Source organism: Siphateles boraxobius, unplaced genomic scaffold (assembly GCF_051911475.1).
Source record: "Siphateles boraxobius isolate OS27281-9 unplaced genomic scaffold, OSU_SipBor_1 118, whole genome shotgun sequence".
Taxonomy (NCBI): Eukaryota; Metazoa; Chordata; class Actinopteri; order Cypriniformes; family Leuciscidae; genus Siphateles; species Siphateles boraxobius.
In genome coordinates, this window is record NW_027508720.1 from 1,763,466 (window position 1) to 1,777,583 (window position 14,118).

Below are 14,118 nucleotides of genomic sequence, written 5' to 3' on the forward strand. Positions count from 1 at the left end.
AGGTTTTGCGCCAGCGTCTTTTATATCCTGTCTATGATTATATCAACGAACAAGAGAAATTGAACATGCCTGAGTCAATCCCCAAGATGAGGAGGAGGATTAGAGCGGGGGAATACCATCGTGTTTATTCAAAGACATGAATAGTTCGGGAAGGCTCTTAAAAGGTGGAGAGAACTTAAAGAACTGAAAATTTTTCAATCGGACGCCGAGGTTGCACTGTTTCTTCTGGACAGGTGAGTAGCTGCTAGTGCTGACTTTTTTGGATGTGAACTGTGTGTGAAAATATCCTTCTTGGAAAAAAAAATTAGTGAAGCTCGACTAAACTTGAGTAGCTCTATTTACTCTATTTACTATTTATTTTACTCACTGACATTTGACCTCAGCGGACTGAACAGAAGAAATAAACGTCACATCAAATAAGGCGGAGCGTCAGAGTCACACCCACCTATTGCATCATCGTCACAGACCAATGGTAGTTCGAAGGCGTTTATCAGCTTTTGGAAAGTTCGCTTTGGCAAGCTGTTTCGAACTTCCAAAACGCACTCCAAACGAACTGGCCTAACTTTGTTCAAAATGATGTTGCACCAGTTCATCTTTTGCTTTGGCTACCGTGTATATGATGATTTCCTAAAAGAGTTTGCGGATTTTTAACGTCGATAAAGAAATGTCTGATTGAAATCAGAGATTTTAACATTAACGTACATAATAAAAATTATGCGTTAGGTACTGTGTTTATAGATTTACTTAACTACTTTGGGGTCATGCAAAACGTCACTACTCATTGTTTTAATCATACACTAGATTTAATTATATTGCATGGAACCAATCCTACTGGTATAGATATTCTACTGCAAAGTGATGATGTCACTGATCACTTCCTTGTAACGTGCACACTGTGTCCTAGGGCTGTCACTTTTCATTCGATATTCGAATATGCATTCGAACATGACGTGAAATATCCGTATTCGAACTATAAATAAACTATCCGGTTTTTAAAGTGCCATGTTTAGCGCATTTTTTACAGACTATGATTAGACCGTTTTTTGTTTTTTATTATTGTTTGCCATCTCATCCAGGAGCGGGCGCTCTAAACGTATTGTAGCGTAAGCCCATGACCAAATCAAGCGAATAATAGCCTCCCTGTTTTGAAAATGGAAGATAACGCACAGAACGACAGCCCGAGCGGAGAATTACGACCTCAACTCATCTAAAAAGTCAAGTCTGGAAATATTTTGGGTTCTACAGCTACACCGTATACCACTTCTTTCACCATTGACGCGCAAATCTGTGTGTGCCAGGCACGTGCGCGCCCACTGAGCGAGTGTACTCCACCGCGGGGAACATCGCCAATAAAAAGAGAGCCGCACTTGACCCAGATCAAGTTGATAAATTGGTGTTTCAAGCAAACAATATTAAGAAATGAATTGAAATAAGACATGAGGCTAGGCGGTAGGCCTTACTCCTGCTGTTTAAGCCGTCACGTTATTGTTTGTGCCGTGTTGTTCCGATTGCAGTTTTTTTCCATGTAGCTTAGTGGCACTTTATATAGATTAAATTGATAACCTGCTGTTTAAAACATTAAGTCAAAAAAAATGTTTTCAGACCTGCCTGAGTCCTGTTTATGACTGTCAGACTGTTAATAAATTTGTGATTGAATCTCCGTTACAGTGTTTTTCTTTGGGGGGGGGGGTCTCGTAGAAATTCGAATATATTCGAATATATTACTTGATATTCGATAACCGTTCGAATTTGATTTTTCTCAAAAGTGAGAAACTGTCCTGCTGCTATTTTTCATATTTGCGCCACGTAAACGTCCAGGTAGAACAATTCTCCCAAATACTATTGATAGATTGACAAATAACCTTCCTAATCTGTCTCAGCTTCTCAGTGTACCCAAGCACACAAATGAACTAGAGGAAATGACTAGCAGTTTTTGCACCATTTTCTCTTGTACATAAGAAACTGTTGCACTGATCAGATTAAAAAAGGTCAGAGAGAAAAGAAATGCCGTGGTACAACATTATTACTCACACTTTCAAGAGAGAAACTCGTAATCTAGAGCGAAAATGGAGACAGGCATTAAGGTGGTTTAGATCGTACCTATCAGATGTTACCATTTAGTTTTTTTAAACGGGGAAAATTGTCACTAAATTATTAATGTCAGTAAATTATGGAGTGCCTCAAGGATCTGTGTTAGGTCCTCTGCTATTTTCAATATATATGCTTCCACTTGGTAATATTATAAGAAAACATGGTATATATAAATTTATTATGTATCACTACCAGATGACCAGACCAGTGTGTGCTAAAGATATAAAAATATTGGATGACTTTTCTCTTCATTTTCTTCTATTAAATTCAGATAAGACTGAGGTATTTCTTATTGGACCAAAAACCTGTACACAGAATCTCTTAGAATACAATTTGCATTTGGAAGGATTTAGGACTTCATCCTCTACAGTTAAAGACCTGGGAGTTATATTAGACAACAACTTGTCTTTCGAAAATCATATTTCATATGTTACAAACACAGCCTTCTTTCACCTCAGAAACATTGCTAAGCTCCGAAACATGCTTTGTGTTTCTGATGCAGAAAAGTTAGTTCATGCGTTCATGACCTCTAGACTAGATTACTGTAATGCTTTACTAGCTGGTTGTCCTGGATCCTCAATAAACAAACTACAGTTTGTCCAAAATGCAGCTGCTAAAGTTTTTACCATGTCAAGAAAATATGATCATATAACACCAATTTTATCATCTCAACACTGGTTATCTATTAAGTTCTGTATCAATTACAAAGTATTGCTACTGACCTAAAAGGCCCTGAATGGTTTAGCTCATTTGTATTTTACTGCGCTACAATACATCAAGCTCTTTAAGATCACAAAACTGGGCTTCTGATAGTACCTAGGAGATCTATCCAGGGTGCGGACTACGGGGGAGCTAGGGGGAGCTCGGCTCCCCTTAATAAGACATGGACTCCCCTGATAATGTGATTCGTGAAATTTTGGAGGGTCTCAAAAAATATTGACAACATTTTATTTTGACGTGGAATTTCAGTTTTGTGTAATGTGATCATCGTGGAGTATTATCTGTAAAATAGCAAAAATATCATTAATTCATGCATGACGGCGATTTCACTTCAATAAAGATAACTACATGCTATTCTTGTCATGAGCATCAAGGTGTGGTGGCGGTGCAAATTCCAATCATGTTTAGTACATATTAACTCAAAGATTCGTAGAAAAAATATAAACGTTGGAGGCCATTGATCTGTGCGCGAAGTCCTTGAAATCCATTCTGTGTTAAGGTAAGGCATGTTATTCCCAATTATGTGTTGTGGATGGGTTGTTATAGGTCTGCGTGACTCTCGACGTCTTAGGCCTAAGTGAACGGAGGAATTATGGTATTCTTCTGTAGCCTGAAGAGTAATTTAACCCTCGTTCAAGTGAACTCAAAGACAGTCTATTATAGACTATTTGTGGATATCTGTTTGCTGTTTGACTTATAAATTTGTGTCGATAAAGTATAATAGGGTGAATCCTGTATATAGTGCTTGCATAGTGCATACATGTTATGTATCTTTGGAAGTCCTTGAAATGAATGGGTTTCATAGCACAGCGCCGCTCATTCCGAGTTCTGTCTGAAAGGCGCTTCAGTCCTCGGGCACGTGCAAGTGCACGAACACTTTCTGCCTTTAATACATTGCTAGCTAACTGTGTGATTTGTATATGTACATTTTTGAAATACATAACGTGGACACCTCTGATAGCAGATCACTCTAAATTGTAATGCAGACATGCATTATCTATAAAGCTGTTTTGAAACAATGACATATGCGGAATAATTAGTTCATGCGTTCATGATATCGAGGCTAGATTATTGTATTTTGTTTGCCCTGAACGCTTAATAAACAAACTACAGCTGGCCCAAAACGCAGAAGCAAGAGTTCTTACTAGAACCAGGAAGTACGACCATATTAGCCCGGTTCTGTCAACACTGCATTGGCTCCCTATTAAACATTGTGTACATTTTTAAATGTACAAAGCACTAAATGGTTTAGCTGCCCAGTACTTGAGCGAGCTCTTAACGCATTATGGTCCTTCACGTCTATTGCGATCTCAAAATTCTGGCCAGTTGATAATACCTAGAATATCTAAATCGACTGCTGGCGGTAGATCCTTTTCCTATTTAGCACCAAAACTTTGGAACAATCTTCCTAACATTGTCCGGGAAGCAGACACAGTCTGTCAGTTCAAATCTAGACTAAAAACACATCTCTTTGGCTTAGCATACACATAACACATTATAGACTTTCTATTATTCATTGTTAGGTTGCATAGATTAGTTCAGCCGGAACCGGGAACACTTCCCATAAATCCTGATGTACTTGTTACATCATAAGAAGGATGGCGTCTACGCTAATATTAGTCTCCAGGATCCAGGCCGTATCCGGATCTGATGAAGGACCTCCGCCTGGACACGATGACAACTCAGCCCTGAAGTGTCCACTAGTCTCTCCCCTGTGAAGGCCTCCTTCCCATTACCTCTGTACTGATAAAACGTTGTCAGGATAATTCTGGTTCACATTGCTACGCAGAAGCGATAAAAAATTCTGTATTATAAATTTTTCAAGGCTTGTACCTTGGAACCAATTTCACGGTTTGCGTTCTCGAGCCCCAGGCACTGTTCTGTGCAAATGAGCGGTCGGATCGCATAAGGGTTTCCTGTTAGAATGGTGTCGTGTTAGCGGTCCCTAAGTTAATAACTAAGGATCGTTGATCATTAATCAAGTTAATAACTAATTATTGATGCGATGGAAGTACATCATTTGAAACTAACTTTAGCTAGACAATAACTTTATTCTAGAGCTGCTGTAAAGCCAAAACAATCTCTGTTACTTTAATTTCCTATTATCACTGTAAAGCTGCTTTGAAACAGTCCATATTGTTAAAAGCGCTGTATAAATGGAGGTGACTTGTATTGTGAAAAGCGCTATACAAATAAATGTGAAATTAATTGAACTAAATTCTTTATTTACACTCAAAGTATATCAGGGCCTTTAGTTTATGTTAGAGCAGTGAACTATGAATTGCAGCTGTAAAGTCACTAAAGATGCGTAACTGCTTTCAGATCTCTGATATGTGTTTGAATGTTGTTTCCTTTGCGAGGGATTTAATTAATGACAAAAACAGCGGTGAGGCACTTACATTTATCATTTAAGGGTCCTGACTCCTGACCTTTGACCAACAAGACCCTTGTGTGTGAAGTTCTTAGCCTGGATTTGGTTTCTATCGTCATATAAATGTAGTGTGATGTTTTACCCCTAGATACTCTGTTGTGAGTAAAGACTCTCCACTGAGCTCTTTTGGCTGAGACTGCAGGACTTCTTCTTTATCTAGGTCTGCCTCCATAACATCTTCCTGTTAACAAGATTAAAGAATTACAGACAGATTAAGTGACTAAGCAGTAAATCACATGAACACTGCCAATACCAATAAAATGCAAATAGCAGTGATAGCCTTTCCTGTATAAATCAGAAGTGGCGTTGAGCAATAATCTTTCTCAGAAGACGAGATCAAAGTGAATTACTGTACCTCATCATCATCGTCGTCATCATCCTCTTCGTCGCCCGACTCAGGTTCATGCTCGGGAATGTCCGCTGTGTACGACAGAATTATGAGTGAAGGCAAAAGAATCACTGAAATAATGGAAAAAATTTGGAAACCCATCTGTCTTCATTTATTCACCCTCATGTCGTTCTAAACCCATATGACATCCATGGAACATAACCCATTAATAGTTGAAAGTGAAAAATAAAAGCATCAAAGAAGCATTATAAAAGTAGTCCAAATGACTCATATCCTTTATTCCATGTCACATGATCAATAAACAATTCAATTCAATATGGACAGAGTTTATGATCCATTTATGGTGTATTACGTCTTTTTGAAGCTTATAACCCAGTCCTCGTTCACTTTATTATACTGAAAATGGTGGCCAGGATATTATTCAAAAATATTTTTTGTTTTTAAGTGAACGTTTTTGAGGTGATCGGCTTTTTTCCGTCTTACCCGAGTTAAGCAGTTTGATGATGAATTCGATTTGTCTGTTGAGTTCAGGGTTTTCTTCTTTACTGTAACAGCGTAGGGTCTCTTCCATACTCTAAACGCAACAACAAAATACTCACATTATTTGTATTATGTATAGTTATGGAGCACAACAGTGACCACTCACTGTTTTAGCAAACTTGGTTCCAGCAGGATTTTCTTATTCATTTTTACCATGGACAATTGACCCTTCGCTAAGCCCCGCCCTCCCTAGTTACTGTTGCTACGCCTGTCAAGCTTTCGTGTCTGGCACGTCTATTACACTGTGTATGCACCGGTGTCAGACATTCCCAATGAGATAATTAGTAATTTTTGGTGAACATGTGAAATATCTGAGAGAGCAAGACAAAGGGGACTGCAGTATGCATTCGAGCCATATATATCCACGAAATTATATGCAACCGATTAGCGAATAATTTCATTCAAATTGAAGCTAAAGCCTATAGTCCCAGCGCAAGCAGCGCCTCATACGCTGACCATTCAAATGGGAAACACACCGCTATTTTCGTGCACAGCAGGGTAAGTGAAATGTGAAAATAATCTAATAATTATATATCAAACAGTTTATCCATACATTTTGTGGAATAACACTAACACCGGGTGAGCCGCGATCAGATTGGGTTAAAGTTACTCAGTCAGGGGTAACGTTAGTAGGCCGTCGATTAACGAAATGCTGAAATATATTTTAAAGTATGTCAGTGAGCCTCCGTCTTGTCTTTAATCGTCTTATTTTACGTTAAAATATATGCATTATGAACAAAGAACCGTCATTATTTCCAACTTCCAAGCAATATGTGTTTTTGTTAATCCTGTGGACATGTAGTTGTGAATGGGGTCTCCCACACTGCTTGATCCACGCACATCATTTCTCCCCTTGGCTTTTAGATTTTCGGGAAGGAAAAAAAATCCACTCCCCCGTCCGAACTTTTAAGATACCGGGTATCAGATTAGCACAATCCATACGCATAACGCTTCGGCATGTTTCACTCGCTCGAAAGCTTGCCAGACCTCCCGCGCCTAGTTACGGTTGCTAAGACACGATTGGCCAGTTGCGGTTTTCGGGCGTGGCTTAGTGAAGTGTCAATTAAAAAAAAAAAAAATCTGTTTTACAGTGACTTTTCTGATTGGTGGATTTCACTTAAGGATGATGGGTAGTGCAGTTTTTCACCAGGAATTTACCCATCAAACATTTTTTTTGAAAATGTCCCTTCTTACTTGTGATGTAGGCACATGTACACACATGGGCACACATCACTGTTTAACTTTCAAAGGTTTGAGTGTTATTGCTAAAGTAATGATAATGAATGGTATTTTTATTACTCAAAGATTTGGAGTCTAGTCTAGGCTATATTGCCTGGGTATTGTGAATGAACAGTGATTAAACACGTACCATCTGTTTGGCTTCCTCTCGTATCTCTGGCATGGACAGGATGCTGTATAAAGCTCCATTCACATAGTACCGAATCTATATTTACATACAAGAAAACAAATATGCAATGAACATTTGAAACTTTGGCATCTCAGACGCATTCATGCATTATAAGCCAAAGTTTTAGAGACACATCTCAAAAACCAAAAAAGCTTGAAATGAGTTTTGTTCACAATTTTACAATTATGACACTCTGCTTCATAATTGTTGAACTTTGCAACATTTACACTGTCATTCAACTGGTTTGGATCAACTAACCTGAGCTGAATAATGATTGACACTACTGTCTTCTGTAGAGCATAACTGAGGAATTTTGAGACATTTTCATTTATTTTCCTGTTTATTGCTGTAAAGCTGCTTCGAAACAATTTGTATTGTATAAAACAATATGACTTTACTTATAAATTGTGCCTATTTTGAATTTAAATGGGGGAACTGGACTGGATATTAAAGGAAAATCAATTATTTTTATTATTATATGTGTATTTTAATATTCTATTATTCTACAGTATTTATTACACTATCAAAAATCAGTCAAAAATGTTGAAAAAATAAATAAAAGTCTAAAATGTATATTAGACAGAGTATGTTTGAACCATAGCTAATGTTGAATCAACTAAAAATAAAATATTTTTTGTTGTAACATTCAATTAATACGATTAATACTATTAAGTTTCAATATTGCAATGAATTTTTGAGGCCGGAGAGCAAATTCATTTCTGAATATAATATAAAGCGTAGGCTTGATTCTCCACTTCTAAAGTTTCAAAAAGGGAGTGAATCGTTCATGGTAAACTTGCAAGACAAACTTTTTAATCCAAAGTTGACAAAAGCCCTCTTATTTGAGAACTGGTTGACGTTAAAAGGACTAAGCTGATTTACGCCTTCAGTTTCAGTAATCACAAAGGCTGTAAGGGGAGAACAAGCACAAATAACACACCTTGTTTGTGGATAACGGATGAGCAATTACCAATTTACCTCATGGTTCTCATGTCCCAAGAGCTCCGTCAGGACTTTCAGGATGTGCTTGGCCTCCCCCGCACACTTTTCCTTTCCTGCAACATGAGCGACATGAAGTAAACATTGATTTGCTAAAATAAGCAATGCAAATAAAAGTCTAAACAAAGGATGATGAACACGCAACACAATGGTTTATATGCATCTTTACTTCTTTGCTATGGTCATTGATTAATAATTCATTGTGTCACCTTGAGTGCGCAGGCAGAGGTTCATGAGGAGCGAGATGGCGTATTCAAGCGTGTAGTCGGATAGACAGTCGGAGTCGTGGAGCTCTTTGACCAACCAGCCAATCAGACCATCTCTGATCATAGCAGACTGTTGCGCTCGCCTGCTCACAGCAGAACATACACACACTGAGCAGCTTTTAGGCTTTTAATATAATATAAAATGAATAATAACATATATTTTTGTAAAAACCCCATGAAATCACTTGAAGCATTTTCTGTTGAAACTCCGACTTGACAATATTACAATATACATGTAAAAAAAAAAATAATAATAATAATTTAAGCCATTGGGTGTTTAGTACTGAAGCTTGTTTCCGCCACAGATTAAAAAATAGGTAACTGCGGATTTTACCTGAAAATTCAAAAATGCTTTTTCCCCTTGCAATTGCAAGTTTATTTCTCACAATTCTGAGAAAAAAAAGTCAGAATTGCAAGTTATAATCTTGCAAATTGCAGAACATAAAGTTTATATATCACAATTCTGACTTTCATATCAGCTTTCATTTCTTGCAAATTATGATTTTTGCGCAATTCTTAGTTTATATAAACTCGAAATTGCGAGAAACAAGGCAGAATTATGAGATATACACAATTATGTCACAATTCTAACTGAGTTTATATCTTGCAACTTGAACTTTATAACTGGCAATGGCAAGAGTTTCTATCTCACACTTCTAACAAAAAAGTCAGAATTGCTTTATAACTCGCAGAATTGTGATATAAAAAGTCGCAATTACCTTCTTTTTTTGTGGCAGAAACAAGCTTCAAGATTAGTTTATGTCACAGCCATGAACCTACTTGCTAGTTTGTTGCAGGTTTTTATTGTTCGAAAAAAACATTTAATTAGAACAAAACTGGAATCCCTTCTTTATTTTATGTTTGTGTCCCCGTTAAAGTGTAATTATACAATTAAGTACTGAGTAACAGTAATTAACTACGTGTACTTACTATAGGGTTAGGGTAGCATTAGGGTTTTGCTTACGGTTAGTTGCATGTAATTATGCCTAAATTATAGTGATTACTAAAGTAAATACATGTGTAACGTGTAACAAGGACACATTAAAATAAAGTTTTACCATAAATAAAATACAATTTTAAATTTTGAACCTCTCCAAAGTGAGAAACAACTGAAAACATATTATTACAGTCTGTTTGCTTTATTACTATTTATATGAACAGAATGACATACCTGAGGCTGAGTTTCTGCAGCGCCGCAAGCACGTTTTCTCGAGTTACAGACTCTTTCTCCTCAGTCTTCAGACAGTCAAGCAGAAACCTCAGTAAAGAGGGTATCTGAGACAGATACACGCGCCCTGGGAGTGCAACAAGGCATAAGACGACAATAAACACGTTTCAGAACTAAAGACAGAGGTATATAGACAATTTATACAATTGCCACTGTAAATATTTTGAATCAAAAATTGAGAACCAGAAATTATTTTCATCTGTTCAGGCCAGGGCCAAAAAACACATTGATGTATTTTGTCTATATTTGAAGGGAAAAAAGGTCAATTTTCTACGGTCAAACAACAAGCAAACAACAGTAAATGTGACCATTACTTAAAGGATTAGTTTATTTAGTTTAGATTAGTTAGTTAGATTAGTTTAAATTATTAATTTCCTAATAATTTACTCACCCCAATGCCATCCAAGATATCCATGTCTTTCTTTCCTCAGTGGAAGAGAAAATAAGTTTTTTGAGGAAAACATTTCTGGATTTTTCTTCGAATAATGGAATTCAAATGGCAACCAGCGATTTGAAGTCCAAATCAATGCAGTTTCATGTAATGACCATTTTAAACAATAATATGACACAAAGACATAAATATGTCATTCAACATACAATACAATTTGAACTATCCTCCTTCGCACGGTGACCTTTCAACGTGATGACGTAGTTCCCGGCGCGTTGCAGATCAGCTCAATCCGAACAATTGTAGTTAAAAAGTATATATATATATATATATTTTTTTTTTAAATGACCTATCGTTTCGCTAGATAAGACCCTCCTCCACAGCTGGGATCGTGCACAGCCGTTTCAAGCACTTCAAAGACCTTTGAAACTGCATTGATTTGGACTTCAAAACGCTGGTTGCCATTTGAATTCCATTATTCGAAGAAAAATCCAGAAATGTTTTCCTCAAAAAACTTATTTTTTCTTCCACTGAGGAAAGAAAGACATGGATATCTTGGATGGCATTGGGGTGAGTAAATTATTAGGAAATGTTCATTTTGAGGTGAACTATTTTGAGGTGTTGTCTTCCCTTTTGCCAAATAGGTAATAGACACCCATAATGCACTGGGCATGTTGTTGTCCAAGACCACTCCCCCAGTCTGCTCCTATTGGATACGCTTGACCTGAGTCAAATACCGGCTTGCTTGAGTAGGAAATACTTCTTAGCAAACTTTTAGTCACAATAATGTTGACTATAAAAATGAATGTTTTCATAATGTTCTATTTTTACCATAATGCAGTTTATTTTCAGTGATAAACCTACTTTTACAATAAGTTTTCTGTTAATAATCTGTCAAATCAACTGTCTGTGGGCGGGGATACAAAAATGTGGAAGTATAATCTGTAGTCAAGTGTCTAGACTTTTGCTCCAGGTACCAAGGAGAACGAGTAAACATTGTTCATTTACTTAGACTTCCAACATTGTAACATTACAAAGCGGATTGAAAATTGGCGAAGTTACACTTTAAGTTCGAAATCCACAAGCTCAAATGATTCAGGGGCAGATTTTTGATTCTAGCTCCTACAGTTCTGGAGATACATAAAAACTTTGCTTATTATAGCGCCACCTAGAGCGATGGAGGAATGTGTGTTTATGATTGCTGGGTCCTTGTTTGCTTAACTGCTTTAAAGCCGCAGTCCGTAGTTTTTCCTCTTTGTCGCCATCTCTGTTCGAAATCTACAATTGCAGATATTCGTGGAATTATCAACTTTACGTGGGTTGTGCCTCGGCACGGCACAGCGCTGATGAACACAATGTTTTGAGGAGAGTGTGTGGCTGTCTGTCGTTGCCGGTGTGGATACTTGTATTCGCAATCACAGATTATACATTATGGAAGTATGACCACCATAAGAATTTTCAGTAACATCCACTTTTGTTCTGACCAACTAAGGGTAAAAAAGCATTGCAGTAAATCTCGCTGATTACATCTAACGATCGCTTATCATATCACTTCAAACCGTGCAAATTATACTTTGTTCTCAAATTGTTAATGTTAACAACATCAGCCTTGCGTGACTACATTTAATGCCCTTCAGATATTATGCTTGTTTTCGCATGGGCCAGTTGCAGTCTCTTTTTTTCTCCAGCCACACCGATGTCCGAAGTCTTTTGCATTTTACCACCGGTGAATCTCCAGTTGTCACTAGTGATTGTCGTTTGAACCTTTCTGGATCCGCCATCAAATTGATAAGTTTAATATCAAGTGCTGTGAGAAAAGGCTATAAATCTCCAACATCCTCACACGCAATATAGCCTACTTGCTGAGACTCCTTCTTTATGTGTACAGATGTGACGTAAATTAAAAACATTACTAAGCTAAGGCAAGCAGATAGTTTTGAACACTGGCTGGTTATGTACTTGCTTAAAAAAAATATTTTGGTTAATTTTTAACCCAAAAAAGTTAAAGCTTTAAGGAACAAAAAGAAAAAAAAATCTTTTTCACTTACCATCACACAATGAGGCAAAGGCATTGATGAGTCTTGCCATATACTGTCTGACAATCTCATTTTTGGACTTTATTAGATGAAGAACAGTTTTCTGCAAAGTACACAACACAGTTATGTTAAAAGTTACTCTTGGTACAATTTGTTGTTTGCAAAGGACAATTTCATTTATTCTGGATTTTAGTAACATGACATATTATCTTCCAGCCTGCACAAAGACAGAAAGACAGCTGACTAGATTCTCCCACAAGGAACTTGATGACTGATTGATTGGAAATTAGTCAAGTAACATGAACTACTATAACCTGATCGTCCACATTCATCATAAATACATGAGATTACACATTTTAGAAGAGAAGTAGGTCACAGACAGCACACATTTTATTTGAATTATTTTGGAGTGTTTGAACTGTCAGTTTCACAACTGTCCTCATCCTGAACTGCCAAAAGCTCTTTTCGATCGAAATGCAATTTTAAAACATTGGAATGATATAAAACGGGTAGATTAAAAGGGGTCTATTTTCAAAACTGATTTTGCATACTATCTAGGGATGCACCTATATGAACATTTTGGCCGATACCGATAACCGATTATTCTTTATATTTGAAAGCCGATAACCGATATATTGGCCGATAAATCCAAATCCAAATTATTATATATTTTTTGAGATCCTGAATACAAAAACAAAAGTCTCACCCTTAAAATCCACGTCCCAAGCACACAATTATAATGTTCTCATTATAATTTTATGTAGCCTATATGATAGACTTGCGTGGCACTTAACTATATTTTCCTTTTTGAAGTGATTCCAATCATATTTCAACCAATTCAAAAACATCATGTGGAACAGTGCGCATCTGAAGTGTCTCCATTGAAGGAAATAATAAATTATTTATCGGCTTTAATATATCTGCCTAATTTTCTTATTGGGCCCATAACGATAACATTAAAAATGAACATTTATCGGCAGATATGTCGTTCATCCCTAATACTAACCTAAAATATAGTCCATATAGAGAATGGGCTAAAAAAAAATGATGTGGAACTCTATTTAGTTATAGTAACATAACAGAAAGAGAGATGTTCAACATTGAGCATTGATTAGCATTAAAAAAATAATCTTTGTGTGTTTGCATTGAGGCAGCATACAGGAGGTTAAGTGTTGGAAACAATGTGTCAAAATAGCTAAACACATGATATCAGCGCCCCAATAAATAAAGTTATTTTAAATATTACCTTAGAATTCAAAAATTCATGCAGTTTTCCATACAATATACACAAAAACGCTTGTTAGCATAAACAAGACAAGGAGTTTGTTAAGTACCTGTTTGGTACTGTAGCGCTCCAGAAGATCATTGCTGATGAAGGCCTGTAGAATTGTGTCTCTTTGCTCACCATGAAGAGATCGAGTCAACCTCTGCCGAACAATGGAAATTACAAGAAAATTGGCATGTAATGCGAAAATCAGTCTGTGTACCTCAATGCGTTTTCCAAAGGACACAAAATACCTCAAAGATGGAGATAAAACAACAAAATATCCCTTACAAAACTGAACTACCGCTTAAAGTTTGGCCATGTACACGCTGCAGTGGTTCTTAGCATGTTTCTATGCGGTCGCTCAGGTATTTTCAGTGGTTGTCAAAAAATCCCAC

General features: G+C 36.9%; 1 protein-coding gene across 2 annotated transcripts in view; it reads right to left on the reverse strand.

Moving 5' to 3' along the window:
* armc9 (armadillo repeat containing 9) overlaps nucleotides 1-14,118 on the reverse strand; it is a 53,228-nt gene that overhangs the window by 18,799 nt on the left and 20,311 nt on the right. For both annotated transcript variants that reach the window (XM_077202549.1, XM_077202552.1), the window contains 9 exons: nucleotides 13,791-13,883; nucleotides 12,469-12,559; nucleotides 9,976-10,099; nucleotides 8,748-8,887; nucleotides 8,518-8,594; nucleotides 7,501-7,575; nucleotides 6,075-6,165; nucleotides 5,598-5,662; nucleotides 5,325-5,423 (listed from right to left, as the gene is read on the reverse strand). In XM_077202549.1, coding sequence (XP_077058664.1) covers nucleotides 5,325-5,423; nucleotides 5,598-5,662; nucleotides 6,075-6,165; nucleotides 7,501-7,575; nucleotides 8,518-8,594; nucleotides 8,748-8,887; nucleotides 9,976-10,099; nucleotides 12,469-12,559; nucleotides 13,791-13,883 — 855 coding nt within the window. The remainder of the gene's footprint in view (nucleotides 1-5,324; nucleotides 5,424-5,597; nucleotides 5,663-6,074; nucleotides 6,166-7,500; nucleotides 7,576-8,517; nucleotides 8,595-8,747; nucleotides 8,888-9,975; nucleotides 10,100-12,468; nucleotides 12,560-13,790; nucleotides 13,884-14,118) is intronic.